The 17957-nt window shown below is 49.0% G+C and overlaps 1 protein-coding gene across 5 annotated transcripts in view; it reads left to right on the top strand.

Annotated features, from left to right (window-relative positions):
• Positions 1 to 17957, top strand: part of MATN2 (matrilin 2) — a 134900-nt gene that overhangs the window by 37282 nt on the left and 79661 nt on the right. For 4 of the 5 annotated variants that reach the window (XM_059165958.1, XM_059165959.1, XM_059165957.1 and 1 more), the window contains exons 3-4: positions 7383 to 7952; positions 15234 to 15356. In XM_059165958.1, the coding sequence (XP_059021941.1) occupies positions 7383 to 7952; positions 15234 to 15356 (693 nt within the window). The remainder of the gene's footprint in view (positions 1 to 7382; positions 7953 to 15233; positions 15357 to 17957) is intronic. The other variant, XM_059165960.1, reaches the window with a different exon arrangement.

The following is a 17957-nucleotide window of genomic DNA, read 5'->3' as shown; positions in this document are numbered from 1 at the left end:
AGAATCACCCGAAGGAGTCACAGGTGCAGATTACTGGGCATTGGCCCCAGAGATTCATATTCCCTGGGTCAAGGGTGCTGCCTAGGGCTTAGCATTTCATATACACAACTGAGGTGTCTCTGATGTCTTCAAGATGTCTTCAAGACATTGAGGATACTGGAAAACTGACCAGTTTTCCCAGCTCATGGAGAGGGATTTGCACCTTCTCTCTTCCCCACCTTCCCACTCCTCCCAGTCACATGTACATCAAAGGAATGATGGCGCGTCATGCCTGACACTGTGCGGGAACCAGGGATTCACAGGAGATACCACTTGTGGCTGGGTAGCTCCACGCATGAGACGTAGGGAGGAACATGCTCAGATAGAGATAAATGGGGAGGTACCAGGGGGCTCAGAGAAAGGCCTCATTTAGGCCAGTGTTTGGGGGCTGGGCATCTAAGAAGGGTTTTTTAAAAAATAGGTGGCCACAGGGTTGAGTCTTAAGCTGAGGAGGCAGCTCAGAGAGGATGTAGGGAACGACAGACCGTTTGATATCACTGGGGTATAGGGTAGAGGGCGGGGAGTTCTGGGCCAAAGAGTTCATTAGTTCATTCTCCCATGAACATTATTGACTTTGCTGTCCATGAACCTTATGGTAGTGGCTTTTGGAGAAATTGCTTTGATGAAACAGCATCCTGAGAATGTACAGCTGCCACCTTCAGCTACGGTGACTCTGATCAATGAAACTCACCAAAATATTTACATATAGGAAATTTCTGATGTAAAGAGAAGAAGTGTGTGTTCCATTGGTTCGGAGAGTCTCTCTATTCTCTCAGGCGAGGAAAGCCATTGATGAGATGGTTGGGGCATTAAGGTTGGTGGGTGGAGGTGGGGGGGAACGGGGGGGTATCTAATGGGCTTCATTGCAAAGTGTCTGGTTGGCAAATAGTTTTCACTCCTAAGCCCCCTCCAGGCCCCTCCAGGGAACTCGGGGGAGCTGTGTTAGGAGCTACTCTGTGGCTGAACTTTGATCCTTAGCCTGGGATCGATTAGGGAGTCTCACAGGTGCCAGCACCGGAAGACTGGGGGACAATGGGTAAAGCTTGGGATCTGCTGCCTTGCCTTGAGACTTTATCATGTGACTTGCTATCAATCCAGACGTTCATTTCCTATGGCTTATACACTTGGGGTTTTGAGCCTTATGTGCAGGGCTTGACATTTATACCAGTTAGGTTTCATCTTGTCAGCTTTGACTCATTATTTCAGTGCCCAGAAATCCTTTCTGCTCCTGACTCTGTTGTTCGGTTTATTAGCCACTGCTCCCAGAATCGTATGTAATGGTGTATAGAGAACCATAAGTGCCCCAGAATTTGGAAACACGTTTGGAAAATCTTAGCAAGTGGGGAATGATTTGCTAACGGGGCCAAGGTATGTTTTAGATACCACGAAGCAGGCCAGGGTGTTTCCCTAATAGAAGGTAATCAAGTTTGCAGGGTATTCCCCAGTGGTTCTTTAGGAAGATGTGAGTAGAGCATAACGCTTTCAAAGCAGGCCATAGCTCATCAATAGCTCTGCCGAGTGTCTGGCCGAAGGTCCTGCAGCAGCTGGCGACTGACTAATAAGGGAATCGGAGAGGGAGGGAAGGACCGCGGTCTTTCCAGCACAGGCCAAGAATCACAGGCCCCAGTCAAGGGCCCTAAATACAGGGGAGTTTCAGGTGAAGTCACATCAGGGACAAAAGTAAAAAATAGGCTAAATTGCCTCTGAAATGTCCATGAAATCACCTGTAAGTCCCAACCACTAGTCATGGTCTGGAGGCCCATGGCAACAAAGCTACATGAAGTGGCCCTGGGGGCCACACCTCAGGCTCCTGTGGGCACCTCTGAGACCTCCTTGAGCACGGAACTGGGTCAGCCTGTGGTGCCCTTCTACTTGGCAGTCTCTTTCTCTCAGTCTGTTCGTCTCTCTGGCTGGCTGTCTTTGACCAGCCTCAATTCACAGACACCAAATGCTTCTGGGATGCGAGTTCCCTCAGCTCTCCCTCACACCTGCCCCATCCCGCAGCACCCCCACCCCACCCTCCCCGGCCTTGCTCCTACTCCTACTCCTCTCTCAACAAGCACTTGTCAGGTGAGTGAGAATGGGAGTGACCAGCAGCCTGACAGAAGCGCTGCTGCTATTCAGGGAGGCAAGCATCTGTTTTATCATTCTATTACATTTTTAAAAATGCAGATAGGCATCTTGCAGGGAGAAGCGCTTGGCAGGATGCAGGCAAGTTGGAGCCATAGCTTTCAGGCCTGGATTCCAGGGAAGGAAAGAACTGACCCCCAAAAGCCGGTGCATTCCTGGGGCACCTTGAGTATGCTGACGATGGCGGGTTGAAAAGGACAAAATCCTTTTTGAGTATTGCTTGGCGGTTAAGAGTATGGGCTACAGAGCCAGACAAGATGGGGTCAGATCCTGGCTCCTCTGCTTCCTAAGTATGAGATCCTGGGCTAATTATTTGGTCTTTTGAGGCTTACTGTCCTCATCTGCAAAATGGCAATAGTAACAGTGTCTAGAATAAATAAGCCAACACTTGGAAAGTGTTCAGAACAAGGCCCAGTACATATTAGGTGCTCAATAAAGAGTAGCTATAAATTATTATTTTATTCTTTTGAGTTTCACCACATCACTGGGAGGTATTATTATCACCATTTCGCAGAAGAAGAGACTGAGGGTCAGAGAGGTCAAGGAGAGGCTCAGATCACGTGGACAAAAGGTGGCAGAGACTGGACTTACACTGAGGTCATAGGACTATACGTCGCTTCACTAAGCGTTTCGGAGCCCCCTTTGATTCTCTGCAAGTTACAGATATTCACATACTTTCCTTCTCCAAGCATGCTTTGATCCCAGGCAGATGGTACCAAATATTTGTTGTCCAATTCCACAGCCATGACTGAATTTAGCCAGAGCAAGGGAGGCTGATTAGTGACAAGTCTGCAACCCTGAGCAATGGAAATCACTCCAAGGTTGCACACTGGAATCCTGCTGGAGTGGAATGTTTTTTAAAATTGTCCTGGCTCAAGTTCAACAGTAAGAGACACTTGTTTGCCTAACTTGTGGGCTTTGAAGGCAAGTTGACAGTACTGAAGTGCAGTTGACAAGGTCCAGACTGTCACTTTGTGGTTCAAGGGATGACATTTTATGATCTGCCCACAAAACCTCATCCAGTGCTGTTGAAAGTCTGTCATGAGGGGCCAGAAGGATGATTGTGTGCTCTTTTCCCAGGCTTGGGAGACGGGGATGCTCTTAATCAGAACCAATCTTTGAAAGGAATACACACAGAGGAGAGTCCATTTTCTGGAAACACCTCTTAGCAGTCCCCATGTGGAAAAGCTATGGGGACTCTTCCCAGCAAATATTCCCAAGCATCTACAGCGCTCATGTGGTAACGCCACCTGTATTGTGAATTTTCCAAGATGTCCACCATGAGATGGTGGAAGAGCCATCAGTATCATCCCAAGTCTGACCCTAATGAGCCGTCTCTGAGCCTCAGTTTTCCCTTGTGTACACTGAGTGACTTGACTTTATTTAGACCCCTCCAGCTCTAACAATTTATTAGTCTGTGAGTCTGTGAACCAAAGTTCAAAAGTGGCCATACTTCCTCATAAAATGGTGAATATTGGGGTCTAGAATCTGTGACTAGAATCTGACTCTAGAGCCACACCTGCTCTAGAGCACTTTGACTTTGTGGTTTTCATCCACTTCCTTGAAATGACTGCTCTGGTTCAATTCCTTCCACCTAGAACCTTGCTCTGCCAGCCAGAATTCTATTTAATTCCATAAATGTTGACGGAAATCTTAACTCTGTTCCCAGCTGCATGGTTGGAAAGATGAATGAGACTAGTTTCCCACTTTGGGGAATTCACAGTGAGATAGTGAGGTCAAGACTTGCCAGAACGGGGTGCCTGGGTGGCTCAGTGGGTTAAAGTTTCTGCCTTCGGCTCAGGTCATGATCCCAGGGTCCTGGGATGGAGCCCCACATCAGGCTCTCTGCTCACCAGGGAGCCTGCTTCCTCCTCTCTCTCTGCCTGCCTCTCTGCCTACTTGTGATCTCTATCTGTCAAATAAATAAATAAAATCTTAAAATAAACAAACAAACTTGCCAGAACGTCTTTCCTCTAGCGATCTCTCTAGTACCTACAACTAATGGTTCTTCAAGTGTGGTTCCTTAACCAGCGGCATCAACTTCACCTGGGAACTTGCTAGAAATGCAGATTTTTCTGGTGCCACCCTGGATCTACAAGGTCAGAAACTCTGGAAGTGTGGTCCACGATCTCAGTTTTTAATGCTTCTCTGGGGGCTTGGGAGGCACCTGCAGTCTGAGAACCACTGAACTGGTCCTCTCAGGGACAAGCTGCAAGACTGTGGTTCTTAGCCCTTAAGAGACCTGAGAAATTGTCTTGAAGAAAACTCACTCACTTGGGCTGCCAAGACTCACTTTCCACTCACAGACACGGCTCCTGTGGAACTCCAACACCATTTCGAACCTTTGTGGTGTTTCGGTCAATGCCCAGGCGTTGTGAAAATGATATACTTGTTTTGACGGAAACTAACCCAGTTGAGCACACCATTCCCCGTGGAACCTCCAGGCTTCCCTTTAAATTGACTGTGATGTTTGATGTGATGTTGATATGGTGACCTAGACCCACAGCAAGAATCCCAACCCCAGATGACCTCCTGCTTCCAAACTTCTCCAGAGGAAGCGTTCTTAGGGGGCCAGTCAGCTGTCTCCTCTCCTTCCAAACAGCCTTTCCTTTATATTTCCCGCCGTGGCAGGGTCTGAGCCTGGTTTCCGTTCCCCCTCCCAGGCAGAGAACATTGAGCCACATTCTCCTTGCAGTAAGTTCACACATCAATGGTGGAGGGCCTGTGGCTCCTGGACGGGGGCCAGCCTGGCTCCTGAGACCTGTGGGTCTGTCCTCCGGCTCCAACCAAGGGCTATATGCTAGACCATGGGCACTTTTGTGAAAATAAAAAGAGGCACCCCTTCTAGGTACTTCTCAGGATGGATGCAGCCCTGGGGGCCCAGCGCTGGACTGGATTTCAGCCATTTGCCTCATAAGGCAGGTGTTTATGGGCAACCTGGACTACGTGGCCAGGAGTAGCAGCCTTCTCCCCTGGGGAGAAGTGGGGGGCAGTGTGGGCAGACAAGAGGGTTCCCACACTGTGGGGCCCAAGGCCACCCTCTTCCCATTGAATTCTCACTAACCCCTAATGTGGTGGGTGTTGGTGTGTCTCCATATAGGCTTTTTTCTACATGAGAAGAGATTTTCCAATTCTTGGTACCTCTATGTATCCAATGGGTATGACACTGTACTTTCCTCTTAAGAGCTTATTCTGAAACTCAGATGAGACCATAGTGATGAATGTGCTCTGGAGAAAGGATTTTGAAAACATCACACAAATGGCAGGTTTTATATTGATCTTTCTCCCAGAGTCCTCAAAGGTGGCGTCTGGGGCCTCTGGTTTGAGAAACTCACTTTGAATTCACATAGCCCCAGTGTTAGACGTGGGTGCAGCACAAGCTTGGTCTCCTTGCCAGGATGCTGCTGTTCAGGGGTGCTTCCTCATCCCCAAATCGAAAGACTTATGAGGCCATAAGTGGATGAGGTGTGTGACTCGCTCGGGGCGAGTCACAGCCTGGCAAGCCGGGGTGGACAGGATGACTTCATGGCATTTCCCACTTTTCATTTTGATGACTGGGCTCACTGTTTCATATTTGGCTTTCTCTCTCTTTCTCGCAGCTGTGGTGACTAGGATTTAGGACAAGCATTTGGGATCCCTTCTCTAATCCCTGTCAAATCTGGATTTAGCTACAGAATCTGGGAAGGGGAGGAGGGACTCCCTGCTGGCTGGAGGCAGTAGCTCAGAACATCTGAGAAATTCCAGCAGGGAGACCCAGCTTCCACCCTCTGAGGCAGGAGGCCTCTCATCTCATCCCATATCAGCCTCTTCCCAGAATGTGATGAGTTTCAGCCACAGACTCAAACCTCTTTTAGCCTTCTTGCTTGGGGGCTGAAGGAATAAGTATGGCGGGAGTGGGGTAGAGACTTGACATTGGCCTTTTTCCCATTTAATGGTGTCTTTGGTTGAAATGTTTTGGGGGGGCACCTGGGTGGCTCAGTGGATTAAAGCCTCTGGCTTCGGCTCAGGTCATGATCCTAGGGTCCTGGGATCGAGCCCCGCATTGGGCTCTCTGCTCAGTAGAGAGCCTGCTTCCACATATCCCTCTGGCCCCCACCTGCCCCTCTGTCAAATAAATCTGTCAAATGAATAAATAAAATCTTTTTTTTTAAACAGACTAGGTTTTTTTTTTAATTTATTTATTTGAAAGACAGAGATCACAAGCAGGCAGAGAGAGAGGGGGAAACAGGCTCCCTGCTGAGCAGAGAGCCCGATGTGGGGCTTGATCCCAGGACCCTGGGATCATGACCCGAGCAGAAGGCAGAGGCTTTAACCCACTGAGCCACCCAGCCACCCCAAATAAATAAAATCTTTAAAAAAAAGATAGAAATATTTTTTGGTCGGTCCCTTTTCCAGTTCCACTATGTTCCCCCACCCCCTCCAGTTAAGGTTGAGTCCCCCTCTCAGCAAGATTGGGGCAGCAATTGTCTGCAACATCTTCAATTGACTTATTATTATGCGAGCTCCCTACAGCTCAGCTCAGTGACATAATGTGACACTAAGGTATTCTCAGGCCCTTCATAGCTGGCTTCAGGTTACCCTCCAGCTCCATTCCTCTCTGCACCTCCTAGTAGTTTCCATTTCCACCATATTCCTGCCATCTTGGGCTTCTGTTCATGTGCCTCTCTCCATGTGTTCCTTCTCTCGATCCAAACACTGCATAAACCTAGTTCATATCCTATCTCCTTGATCCCAGCCCACTAACATTCCTGTTCCCGGAACATCTAGTGTAAGCACCACACTGCTTCACGTAATTATTCTTTCATTTGGTCCATTAGTTAAGTTCCCAAGGTGGATTGTAAGCTCCTTGACATGGGCCATTGGCTTGTGGTGTATTCCCTGCAGTATCCATCCAAGCTTATGGGGCAGTTAGTCAATCATCAAATCATCTTGACCCCGATCAGGTATTTGTCCCACCTACAAACTGTATGGATGACTTTCTAGGAACTGAAGTGTTAGTTTATCCTGCACAAATAGTTTCTCCTTGTAGCCAATACTCATGATCTCCCAGTCATGCATATTACACCTTTCATGCTTTCCCGAGGGGGGAAGAAAAACCAAGGAAAATCAGAGTTCTGCAAGGTGATTCCGGACCCCTGGGCTTTCTAGGAACAGCCAGCTTTCAGGGGCCCTCAGTGCTTCTCTAATGAGTTTGACCTCTCCTCTCTCCCCAGAGAGCTCCTGTGAGAATAAGCGGGCAGACTTGGTCTTCATCATTGACAGCTCCCGCAGTGTCAACACCCATGACTATGCCAAGGTCAAGGAGTTCATTGTGGACATCTTGCAGTTCTTGGACATCGGCCCCGATGTCACCCGGGTGGGCCTCCTGCAGTATGGCAGCACCGTCAAGAACGAGTTCTCCCTCAAGACCTTCAAGAGGAAGTCCGAAGTGGAGCGTGCGGTCAAGAGGATGAGGCACCTGTCCACTGGCACCATGACGGGGCTGGCCATCCAGTACGCCCTGAACATCGCATTCTCGGAAGCAGAGGGGGCCCGCCCCCTGAGGGAGAATGTGCTGCGGGTCATAATGATTGTGACCGATGGGAGGCCACAGGACTCCGTGGCCGAGGTGGCTGCAAAGGCACGGGACACGGGCATCCTGATCTTTGCCATCGGTGTGGGCCAGGTGGACCTCAATACACTGAAGGCCATCGGGAGTGAGCCCCATGAGGACCACGTCTTTCTGGTGGCCAACTTCAGCCAGATGGAGTCACTGACTTCCGTGTTCCAGAACAAGCTGTGCAGTAAGTCCTGCTCCTCTGGGCCTCTTTCAGGGGAATCATTAGGATTTCTTCTTTCATCTTCTAGCACAGAGTGGGCTAACCTCGTCCCAGGTACTGCGCTGGCAAGGGTGTTGGGTAAAGGCCAGGATAGACACAGCGTGTCTTGGGGTTGCATGCTGGCTGAGGGGTCAGAGAGTAAGGCTATAATGACCCAGGGAAGTACCTGAAGCTGTGACAGAGGCATGGAGGAAGAATTCAGGCCAGGACCTCACCCAGGTCAGGGTGCTCAGGGAAAATTCCCTGGAGAAGGGATGTTCAAACCCAAACTGCTGAGTGAAGAGGAGCAGATAGGCAAAGTTTTTCTCCAGCACATTGGATTGCTCCGGCATTCCCTAAGTTAAACTTTATGATTTGGAGTAGAGATGGGATCAGGAGGGGAAAAAAAAAAAAAAGAAACCACAACATCTCCTTGGATGGGGTCGAATACCAAGCAGTGTTGGCCCATGGCGATGCAAGTGGTGGCGCTTTTCTCCTCTAAGAGGCCCGGTGCACGGGAAGGACGGAGCTGAGGTCCCCTCCTCCTGCAAGGGGGGTGCCTCCCCATGTCCTTGAGCTGCTTCTGCTACAAGGCTCTTCCACTCTCTCTGGCTTTCTGGCCCTAGTCTCCACAAGGCTTTGCTCTCCCTTCCTTACCGCATGGCTCTCAGGGACCCTCACCTGGAGCTTCTGACTCAGCGTTTCCCTGTGGGCTAACTTGCCCTCCTCCTAGTTTCCTCCTTCTTCCCCTGGCTTCCTGTCATCTCCTCCTTCAAGTGGGGGTGCCAAGGGGCCCACCCAGTCTCCTCGCTAGTCCCGGGAAACTGGAAACTTGCCTCCTGGCCTGGTAAACAGTGTCCAGTCCTGCCTCGCCCACCTCCATTTGTCCCTGTCCCCTCCAGCTGCCATGCTTCCTTGGTGGGCAAGCAAAAGGAAATGTCTATTTTGAGATGACTGTTGTTCCCCAGGCGTGGCTGTGGAGAATGAGTTTAAGGACTAGACTCATCTCCAGCTCCCCGGGAGCAGGACACTGACACTCTGGGGGCTCTGAGGACTCTGACCCTGTTCTCAGACTCTGACAGAGCCTAGGAACACCCCTCCCCCCGCCCCACCGAAGTCTTGGGGGCAAAAACTGTGTTTCATTGCGTCTTAAAAAAAAAAAAAAAAAAAAATCCTGGCTGAGAACTAACCTCAAAAAGCAGAGACTCCATTGTGTCTTGATGCCCAAATCAAAAGATTTCCTTAAAAAAACAAAACAAAACAAAACCACAATGCCCTGCAGGCAAAAGAACTTTTTTCTCTGCAGTGTCACTTGGAGAATTTTCAATAGTGCCATTTGGCCGGGCAGCTCTGAAGGGCCAGGCTGAGGCGAGCCTTGGCTGCCGGTCACCTGGTCAACCTCAGCCAGTAGAATGCGCTGCAAACATGTTAAGGTTTATGACTTTAAATGACTTCTGCAGAATTTATGTTCCCCTTTTCCTGGAAATACTAAAACAGAAATTGGTTCCGTAACCGTTCTGATGGGTTTATTCATTTGTCTCGGAAAATGTCAATGGAGGCCTTCTGGGTTGATCAGCAAATGGAAAGGCGGACTGAGGCGGAGGCTGTTGACTTGTCTGAAGAAGGAGCTTCTCTGTCGGCAAAATTAAAAGGCCGTTTGGACCCTCCACCCCGGACTTTGTTGTCATCTGGAAGCTCGAAGAAAATATCGGTATTCTGCCATTTGTTCGTCTCTCTGCATGGCCGCCTCAGGAGACCAGCTCTGCTCCCACAGCATCCCCGGTTCTGCGGAGCCATTCGCCAGCCATCTTCAAAGGTTGAGGAGGCCCCGAGGCCTCGTCATCCACCGAGCAGTTAAGATGGCAATAACCGACATTTGTAAAGCACTTCCCCTTCTGTTCTTGTATTTGATCCTCACGAAACTCGGGGGGGGGGGGGAGGCAACACAGTAGGATCCCTCCCTCTTTGCACCCTAGTAAACTGCTCAAGTGAATTCCCCGAGAGCTGCCAGGCGAAGGTGGGTGCTGCTTCCAAAGGTCTGGCTCATTCCACTCCTCCGCACCTCTGAGGTGGTAAATCCCTCTTTTAAGGTAAGCCATTGCCTTGGGCGCCTGAGTGGCTCAGTGGGTTATGCCTCTGCCTTCGGCTCTGATTGTGATCTCAAGGTCTTGGGATCAGCCCCACATCAGGATCCCAGCTCCGCGGGGATCTGCTCCCCCCACCCCCGCCCCCCGCCCGCCTCCTCTCTGCCTTCTTGTGACCTCTCTCTCGTCAAAAAAAAAAAGTAATAATAATAATAATAATAAATAGATGAAAATAAAGGTAAGCCATTTTCTGACACCGCCCCCTCGCCCCCCGCCCAAGTTCAAGCCACACTAGGTAAACCAGCTTTGAGGTTGGCATTCACCTCAGAATTTGACCGGGAGCTGGGTGGGAGGCGGAGGAGCAGACTCGAATCTCAGCGTCGCCCCCTGCCGGCCCTAGGGTACTTTGCAAATCTGTAAAATGGGGATTTTACCTCCAGACTAGATGTGGGAATGCGGGTTATCAACTGTAGAGCCCCATTCAGTGTGCACCATGTTGTGTGTGACTGCAGTCAGATACTCGGAGGACCAGCAGGCTAGGCAGATGGGCTCGGTTTTGATCTGCACTCCGATTATCAGACAGCAGGAATGAGCCTCTTCCAAGTTTCGGCGCTTTGTGAGGGTTTGGAAGTCTCATTTCTTCCTTAAACATTCGTTGAGCTATGCTCTGAGAATAACAGCTAATTTTGTCCTGGGCTAGGTACTTTCCACTTGTCTTTTCATTTAGTGCTTATAACAGGCTTATGGGGCAGGTGCTGTTATTGCTCCCATTTTACAGAAGCAGAAACTGAGGCTTAGGAAGGATAAGCAACTTCAAAGAGCGGGGTTGGAGATTCAGGTTGCACGCTCTCTGGCCCAAGCTCTTACCCTCCACATGCCAGGCCCGAGGGTTCCAGGCTTGTGCGAAGATGCTCTCTCTCACCGCAGAGAAACGGGATGTCAGCTCTCCAAAATGTGCTCTTTGAAAAGTCACCTGGACTGAGGGACCTCTGATCAGAGAACACCTGGGTCTCTTTAGGGGCTCCAGGAGGGCTGTGGAAAGGAGATGATAATAATAATCATTACCATTTATTGTTATTAATATCATAATATTAATGCTCTGATTTGAGCTATTAGCGTACATTGGCTTATTTTATTCACACAACAAATCTGTGAAGTAAGTGCTCTTACAGCTCTTATTTTACAGAAGAGGAAATTGAGACCCAGAGAGGTTCAATGACTTGTCCAGGGTCACACAGCACTGTGGTAGAGTGGAGGTGTAAGCCCAGGCATTCTAGTTCAGAGCCTACCTCTTGACCACTGTGTGCTACCCACACTCGACAGATGAGTAGGAGTTTCTTGGCCACTTGGGGAGGTGGGGTTGCACCATGGCAAGAAGCCAGGAAAGGAATGATATTTCCGATGGATTTTCTGTGTCATTAAAGCAATAACAACAGCAGCAAAGAACCAGTCCAGATTCTCTCTTAATGTTATAGCCTGCTAAGGAGATGTGACCCACAGTGTGAAAAAGGCGGACGAAGGGGTAGGCAGGGCAATGGAGGCCATGGTGCAGGTAGGGAGAGGATTTCGGAAGGAAGAGGGCTGGGGTTCTGCACTTCCAGCAGAGCTGAAAAACGTGCTGGATCTGTGGGTCGGAGGAGATAGGCAGTCTTCCTGTGTGATGGAAGCAGGAAACTGTATTGTAAAACTAGGAAGAGTTCAGGCTCTGGAGCCAGACTGCCCTTGATTGGGAGACCTCGTTCTGGCTCTCACTGGCTGTGTGGACATGAACTTCGGCACAGCGGTGGCTTTATATCCCTGAGCAGTAAATTCCTACACCAGCCACAGCAAGGGGGAGAATGCTGAGGTTGCATTCTCAGGCCACCCCTGAGAGCACCAGAGAGCCTTGGAAACGAGGCATCCTGTGAATTGAGGCCCTGTATACAAGATGACCCAAACCTACACTATCCCGGGGCCTGCCATTTTTGCCTCCCAGTGAGAGGGGGCACTGAATCTGGGGACTGAAAAACTCAGGTCTATCCTGAGCTTCCTGGTGACTCACTTGCTGATTTTAATTAACCTCTTGCTCCCTACTCTATCAGTCCCTGCTCTATCAGCAGGCCTTTCCTCCCCTAATAGCTCCATCCCACCCAGGTCCGGCACAGATGAAGGCTCTAGTAGTGCTCCTAAGACACACCTTTCATGAACAAGCCTGGGAAAAGCCTACGCTTAGTACAGCCCTTTGGCCCTCTAATGTTAGGTGGGAGATAAGATTGACTTCCACAAAAGTTGACTCTATATACCCAATAAGTGTTCTTTTCTAGATCCCTAGTCAGCCCTAGCACTCCTTTGGTCATTTATACATTTGTTAATAAGATTCCTATTTCCTAGTGTAAAAAAGTCCAATCCTGCCAATGACCCAGTCTGCTGATTAGTGATTCCTTCCCCAGAACACAGTGCCTTGACCCAGTTGCAACCCATTAGACCTTCTGGAGGCCAGTGGAGGAGGCAAGATGATCGCCTCCCCTTCAATCCCACCTCAGAGGCCAGTCCCAGGGGACAGCTGATGTTCTTTGGAAACACCAATCACTCATCCATAAAATTTTACAGATGGAAATTTTTTTATTTTATCTTAGTAAAAACGGTTGGGATTCTTCTGCTTGAAAGGAACAGAAATTCGGGCGCCTGGGTGGCTCAGTGGGTTAAGCCACTGCCTTCGGCTCAGGTCATGATCTCAGGGTCCTGGGATCGAGTCCCGCGTCGGACTCTCTGCTCAGCGGGGAGCCTGCTTCCTCCTCTCTGCCTACTTGTAATCTCTCTCTGTCAAATAAATAAATAAAATCTTTAAAAAAAAAAAAAAGAAAGGAAGGAACAGAAATTCAATTTGAACCAGCTTTGGGGGTGGGGGAGATTATATTCTATTACCTCCTGGAAATCAGGAGAAGAGTGCAGCCCCCTCCTGGATGCCCTCCCTTCTCACCTCAAATGCGTGGGGACAGGTTCAACAGTCCCCATGCATTTGAGGTGAGAAGGGAGGGCAGCTTCTAGAAAAAGGTAGGGGGGTGTGTTACACAGACAAAAAACTAAATGTCTGTACTGAGGGTCCCTAGACACCATTCATGCCTTTATTCCACAGGGTAAAAAACAGGTCTAAAGAGCTACCCAACTTACCTGAACTCCCCTCCCTCATTCAGGCAGAGGGGAACTAGGGCACAAGTACGGCTTTTCATCCTATGCCCTTTGTATTATACCAAGTTCCAGTCTCCTGCTTCCCATTCTTTCATGGCACACGGCCAACACGAGCCTTGGGAACAAGCTATCACTCCCAAACCCTCTGCAGTTGTTCCTGTAATTTCCCCATTTGGCAGGTGAAGAAAGTGGAGTTTAGGGAAATTAAGTAATTCATACGAAGTCATAGTAAGTGGTGAGGCGGAGCATTCAGGCCATCTGCTTCTGGGCCCCTCCCTCTTCACCCCTGTGCTGCCTGCTGCCAATGGATGTTTGCTCTGCGTCACATCTCCTGTCCCCTTACTTCATCTGCCAGGGTCCTGGTGAGAAGACAGGCACTAGGCTCGTCACCGGGGCTTCAACTGGTGGATAACTGCTATGTGGCTGTTTGCCTGGACTTTAGACTGCCTTCACTACAGAGGAGAGGGACACACTGAACGTTCCTCGGGAAAGCCCCCAGGCCTGTGGGTCACTGGGCTCCAGCAGTCCATGGTAGGAAGAGAGCCTTCCGGGGTGCAGAGCAAGTGCCGATTAAAAGCAGAATGATGATCCACTTGTAGGACTGTCAGAAACTGAACATCTTGATAATCCCAAGTGCGGAAGTTTTGGGGGCTGTGGGCATCGTTACCCTCATGCACAGCTGGCATGGGACACCTTGCAAGGCGAGTAGGCCACACTATTCAAACGGGGGACCCGGTCCCAGCAAAACAGCTGCATCTGGGCTCAAGGAGATGCGTTTGAGAACGTTCGTCACAGCATCGTGAGTGAGTGTGAAAATTTGGGCACTGCTCAAATGATGGCTGATGGGGAGATGGTGAAATACAACGAGGAAGAATCAATCATAGGACCGATAGATCAAGTGTTGGAAGGGAATAAGCTAGATCTCACGTATCTGATCATATCTGAGATAGGCAGTCAATTCCCATTATTCTCAGAATCACGTTCTCTAAAGTCATGGCGACACTGCATTTGGAAGCTCACAACCATCATCCTAAATGGTATTGTTCAGAATTTGAAGTTTTACTCCCTTTATTTATTTCCTACCTACTGGTAACGAGACATCTCTGTAACATACACCATCAGTCTCATCAGTAGCTCGGTTTTCCTAAGCACTGGATTAGTGGGCTTGTTCTTAGCTTTTGAAAGCCTCTTTTATTTCAGCTTCATAAAAATATATTTCTACACGCAGGCATCTTTTTTGTTTATGAGAACACTTGCATAACTTGTACCCTGTGGATAATGATGCTTGTTAATTTTAAATGCGTTCAAGTTGAATTACATTGAATAAAGTAATAAACTAAGATGTAAAAAACAGTGAGCATTTTTATGAGCTCCTGATAGACTTATGCAAGAATTGATGTATCTGAAAGCCAAAGGACTTCAGAAACTAAATGCAGATATTTAAAAATTAAGATCAGATTAAAAGATTATGGAAACATGGAACTTAGGAATGCATTCTTTACTCCACAATATTCTGTATGACACTTTTGCATAGTAAAAGATTTCTCTTGGGATTTATGGTCCTGAAAAACTGTTGACTCTTTGCCACGTCCTCATTTAACTAATAGCTTCTCCTTCAACCCCATTGCTGCTGCTGAAAATCTATGCATTAGCCAAAGCCCCCTCCGGTATCAGTAAACTTTCTGATTCCCCAGTTAAGCATTATTCATTGAACCATGAAATGTCTGTTCTTTGGTTGATCATTTTTGACCTGTTTTTATCAGCAGTTTCATATATTAACCTGGCATCATTTCCCTTGAACCCTCTGTGGGCCTTTATCTGTGTACTGCTAATGGCAATTATCTAAGACTGTCTTGTCCAGCCAGAGGCTGTACTTCCCCTTGAGGGTAGGGACAGCACTTTGCTTTCCTTTGGGTCCTGCGTTCTCCTTCACAGCAGGTTCTGGATACACGTGGGTGGGTGAAGGCAGAGAAGGCGTCATCATCACCTTAACTTGGTGTATCTTCCTTTTCAGCGGTCCACATGTGCAGCATCCTGGAGCACCGCTGTGCCCACTTCTGCATCAATACCCCCGGCTCGTACGTCTGCAGGTGCAAACAAGGGTACATCCTCAACTCGGATCAGAAGACTTGCAGAAGTAAGATTGCTTTGCTAATGTTATCGTACTGTCCTCCCCCACTCTCTCGAGGGCCTCTTGAGTTCATCTGTGGCCCCTCACTCAACCAAGTCATCATCTCCCTAAGGAAAGAAAAGAGGCTTTATAACTCGTGCATTTTAGGTTGGCCTCCCCCACTCCACCGCCCCCCACCATCACAGTGCCAGGACCAGAGCCTGGCACATAGTAGGCAAGCAGAGAGAGTTTGGAAAATCGTTGAAGGCACCTTCTTAGAAATAACCTTTTTGAATTCATGAACTGGTCTGTGTTACTTCCAAGCTGTTCTTTAAGGGGACCCACCGGGGAGACTTTTTATCCACTGTCTCTATTAACTGTACCTCGAGGAATTGTTTCTCTATTTTATTCTCTTCTCTGAAGCATTGACTCTGGATGAGTTATTAACACTGGCTGGGAATGATGATTCCAGTTCTGTTTTAGAGGTGTGCAGGGATCTAGTAGCTTTGGTGAAGGACACTTTATAGGTCTTTTAAATAAAAAAAGGTCAAATAGATAAGACGTAAATAGAACTCACATTCTCTTTTTTTGGCCAAAAATGGACAGACCATGTACTGACATTGGAGCCAGCAAGCGGCAATCCGCCTCTTAGAGAGATTGCTTAGATGCTGAGTGTGGGCTTACGTCTATATATTTTTAAGTTGTAAGAAAAGCCACGCGTGGTTGGTTGCCCATAGACAACCGGGCCACCAAACCAGGCTTTCTCAGGATTCAAGATTCAAGACTTGAGAGGAAGACCGGCCCCTACAGAGGAAATAAAACTCAGCTAATCTGGCACACAGTTCATGCAATGCATAATTATTACACCACATGGTAAGCAATTAAGCATTAATGGGAAGCATTTGCACAAACGGCTGTAATTAGTGTCACATTTATAGAGCCAAACCACATTTTCCTGTTTTCTCCTCACTTCATTTTCGGGGTTGAGAGTAGTTGGATAGGGGCCTTCCTGTTCCCCACGATGAGGTAACATCTGCTCAACTCCTCCAGTGCTGTGGCCCATGGAAGCATCGAGACCTCGGACTCTGAATCTCAGGCGCTCTGTGTTCTTTGGCTCCTGTCCGACCGCAAAATCCCAGATTTTTTGAGTGCAGCCTGAATCATTCCCATCTTCTGCTTGAACCTCTGACCCTTCTTCAGTTTCCACAACAAAAATCACCCGCACCAAATACTCATGGGCTTAATAGAATTCTCTGGAGAGCTGGGGCAGCTCTGGCAAGGTCATCTCACCCACTGCTCAGCAAACAACCTAAACGTCTCTTGGATCCTTATACCTTCTTTGCGCGGTCTGCCTGTCCCCTCTCCCAGCCTCTTCAGGAGCTCCCCCGCCCCCAAGGGGTTTCTCTGAAGAATGCTCAGCCTTTGGGCCCCCTGCTAACTCCCTTCTTGCCCTTCCCTTCTTAGCAGCTCAAGAAATTCCTCCCATTGTCTTCTGCCCCAGTCCCCTGCTGCGTGGGGGCTTCTGCTGATGGCCACTTTCCAGGGGCTGGCTTGGTCCAGTCAGAGGAATTTTGAGACTAGCAAATAAAAAAGAAAATGTTCTCCCCTCAGAGTCCTGAGCAAAATCTTTCCTGCTCCAGGTTCTGTCAGGCCCTGCCTGGTCCCACCTCAAGCCCTCAGGCCCCCTGGGCCCTCCCTGGTGTCGGTCTGGCCTGGGCTCCCTCCCGTTCAGGGCTGCGGGTGCAGAAACTGCCCAGGGCTTCAGACAGACTGACTAGATGGAGGAACAAGGTGGTCCAGGGCAGAGGGGCTCCAGCTCCAATAACCAAGAACCACTCAGGAAACCGAGCCCCAGGTGTCACCCCAGAGAGGCAGAGTCAGTGGGTCTGAGGGGGGTGTGGGCCAGGAGTCTGCATTTCCTGTGAACTTCTGACATGAATGGTTGCCACACTCAGATTCACTGGCGTCAGGCAACAAGGGAGCCGAAGGGAAGGGCTTCAAGGTAGGGGGGAAGGGAAGGAGCTGGAACCAGGACTCTGGTGTCCCTCTGACCCAGCCCCTCTGGTCACCCGGAAGTAGTTCAACCACCTGCACTAGCAGGACTGGACTTAGCTGCGCTGGGACAGTCATAGAGAGCCTTGCTCACTGTCGCTCGCTCTCTCTCTCTGACTCTTTGGTCTGAAATGGTACATGAACCAGATTTCAATGTCAATCCCAGCATTGCTGCAGGTCAGCCTGTCTCTTCCCGAGCTGGTTATTGAAACTCCTTGACTCAACTTCCTCACCCATAAAATGGGGAAGCTGGTGACAAATTCATATCTACCTCGTCGATAAGTCCTTGTTAGCCTGTGGTTGTAGTCTGGTGGACAGTTAAAAGTTGTGCCAAGCGAAGGCTGGGCCATTCCTTGACCTCTGTTCAGGAACTGCTGGCAGGGATGTGTCCCTGTCAACATGGAGAAAGACTCTGGGCCTGGAGAGGAATGAGACACACTTCTTTCCATTTTTGAGCATGTAAGATGGGCCAGGCAGCATGCACATGACTGGAAATAAAATAGTGAATAAAACAGCAATGTCTATGTTTCTTGGAGCTCACATTCTGGCATGGGAGTAATTCAAATAACTAATGTA

This window comes from Mustela lutreola, chromosome 3 (genome assembly GCF_030435805.1).
Source record: "Mustela lutreola isolate mMusLut2 chromosome 3, mMusLut2.pri, whole genome shotgun sequence".
Taxonomy (NCBI): Eukaryota; Metazoa; Chordata; class Mammalia; order Carnivora; family Mustelidae; genus Mustela; species Mustela lutreola.
The sequence above is the reverse complement of the archived record's forward strand: the minus strand, read 5'-3'. Positions and strand labels throughout refer to the sequence as shown.